At 37.8% G+C, this 2,482-nt stretch overlaps 1 protein-coding gene across 1 annotated transcript; it reads right to left on the reverse strand.

Annotated features, from left to right (window-relative positions):
- Positions 1–236: 236 nt before the first annotated feature.
- LOC123465756 (60S ribosomal protein L36) lies at positions 237–615 on the reverse strand. Its single transcript, XM_045165622.1, has one exon. The coding sequence runs from the start codon at positions 567–569 to the stop codon at positions 252–254; it is 318 nt and encodes a 105-aa protein (XP_045021557.1). The 5' UTR covers positions 570–615; the 3' UTR covers positions 237–251.
- Positions 616–2,482: the final 1,867 nt, after the last annotated feature.

Below are 2,482 nucleotides of genomic sequence, written 5' to 3' on the forward strand. Positions count from 1 at the left end.
CCCTAGTCCAAACCCAACATTTAATTTAAAAATGTTTCCAGATTAGTTTTTTATTCAGCAAACTAAGACAATACATTTCTTAAAAATAGCAAACCAGTATTTATAAGCCAAAATAGCAAACTGGTATTATAATTTATTAATTACTCTCTAGTTTACAGAGTTCTTATATATGTATTACTCTACTAAGTTTTTTTTTTTTTTTTTTTTTTTTTGGGCAAGATTTATTGTGATTGTGAACAGAGAAGAAGGACTCAGTCCTTCTTGGCTGCCGCTTTCCTCATGGCGGCCAAGACGTTGCTCAGCTCTTCTCTCTTCCTCTTCGCGCGGATATGTGTCCCCACCCTCTTCTTGATGAACTTGAGGGCCCGCTTGTCCTTGGAGACCTTGAGCAGCTCCATGGCTCGTCGCTCGTAAGGGGCGAAGCCACACACCTCCCGGATCATGTCCCGCACGAACTTGGTGTGTTTGGTGAGACGCCCGCGGCGGCGGCTGTGCCTCGGCTTGCCCACGTTCTTGGTCACCTTGTGACCCTTGTTGAGGCCCACGGCCATGGGGTAGCGCAGAGCCATGGCTGTTGTTCTACAATGGCTGCCGCGGCGGAAGGCTCTACTAAGTTTTTATAGTCATGTCAGTTGCGAATAACAGTTGTGAGTGAGCATGTGATCATGGTCACATTCTTCTCACTCACTATAATTCATATCGTAAAGGAGGAAATTAAAGCCTAAAATGCTATATTATTGTTTAAGTAAGGGCTAAATTTTATTCCCGATTCTTCTCAATGAATGTATGTGGCTCTTCATATTAATCATGCATTGTAATCATAGTCTTTCTACAATCTAAGCTGCTATAATAGTATATCCCTCATAATCTCTATCAGAGCAGAAGTGTTTTAACAAATATTTTGATTAATTGAAGACATGCAAAAGTGTTTCAAATGATGAAAGAAATTGACCCCCACATTGGACTATTCCAACATCTCATCCAAATATACTCCAAATCTCTTTAAATAACACACATTTATTTCTCATGGCTCTAGAGCCTAGGGAGTTTCTATTGACACTTTATAATTGACTGGGCCATAAACATCGTCTTCAGTCCTAGAGTGGTATAAATATCATCAGTTAAAAGCTCAGAGAGATAGAGAAATATTAGAGGGGTTTCTGGAGGTTATCTTGTTTCTTCTTTTCACACAGGAGTTAAATGAAATGAAACCTCTTTAGAATACATTAGAATGGAATTTCACTTCATTCTTTTTTTTTTTATTTTATTTTATTTTTAAACTTTACAAAATTGTATTAGTTATGCCAAATTTCATAATGAGGGTTCAGGATGGGGAACACATGTATACCTGTGGCGGATGCATTATGATTCACTTCATTCTTAACAAGCCATGGTGACTATCTACAGTGCATGAAAGATGAAGGAATGCGCAATTTATGATTGCCTGCTCTTTGGCAGACGGTGTACTAAATGTCTCCTATACATTAATTCACTTCACCATAGGTCATAGAAGGCACTTTTACAAGGGATGAACAAGCTTTCAGCTGCTCTGTGTAATACATTACATCTTTGCATTTATTTAATCGAAATTATCATATTGTGTAAATAAATGAGGGTTATCATGAAAATTAAACGTTATGTTGTAACTAATTCGTTTTGAAATAATTTAACAGTCATTGGATTTTACACTAATTGCTTTATGAGATTAATGAATTTACATAGTTATTTGAGTCTCATTACTTGGCAGAGTAGAGAAAAAAAAGCTAATAAACTGGTCCAAGAACTTCATTTGGCAAGAAGCAAAGTGGAAAATAAACGTCTGCTTTAAAGCAGCAGCAGTTTTACTTTGTACGGTAGAAGAACTGATCTTAAAATCCATTTCTCCTGTTTCAACACTGTGAGGAAGATCCAGACTGGAATGAGAAAAAGGCATGTATAGGAAATATTTACTTATACCAGTATAAATCAGTATTAAATAGAATAGAATAGTCTATATCTGGGATACAAGTTCCAGGTACAGAAAAGAAGTACATGGAACTTTAGGCAAGTTTATTCCAAGTTATGAATGCTGAAGGTCAGTAATGACAGCAGAGGAAAGTGGCTGAACTTAAGATACATTTTGAAGGTACTATGATTTTGCAGATGTATAGATCACTCTGTTCAATAGAAGGACTTCTATAAAAATTCAAGCAAAGTGTAGTGAAACCACCTAAGGAGTAATGGAGGACATGGTCCAGTCATGTCAGGGAAGTCTTATACCTCTGAAGAGGAAAGAGAGGGTTTAGGTGGTAAGCAAAACTCTAAGAGCTATGAAAAGCAGGCCATGTAAGCTAAGCCTTGGCCTTCAATGGAAGAACAAAGCCCATGTGTGGTGAACTGACAAAGGGGAGCAGACAGAATAACTAATTTCCAGAATAATCCCCTCTTCCTATTCTGCTCAGATTCTCCTGCTGGTGCTCTCCAATGGGCTGCCCCAAATGGA

The sequence above is a fragment of the Bubalus bubalis genome, chromosome 5 (genome assembly GCF_019923935.1).
Source record: "Bubalus bubalis isolate 160015118507 breed Murrah chromosome 5, NDDB_SH_1, whole genome shotgun sequence".
NCBI lineage: Eukaryota > Metazoa > Chordata > Mammalia > Artiodactyla > Bovidae > Bubalus > Bubalus bubalis.

What these genes read in the sequence shown, in the direction of transcription:
- LOC123465756 (XM_045165622.1), bottom strand. Translation starts at nt 569, where the DNA reads ATGGCTCTGCGCTACCCCATGGCCGTGGGCCTCAACAAGGGTCACAAG.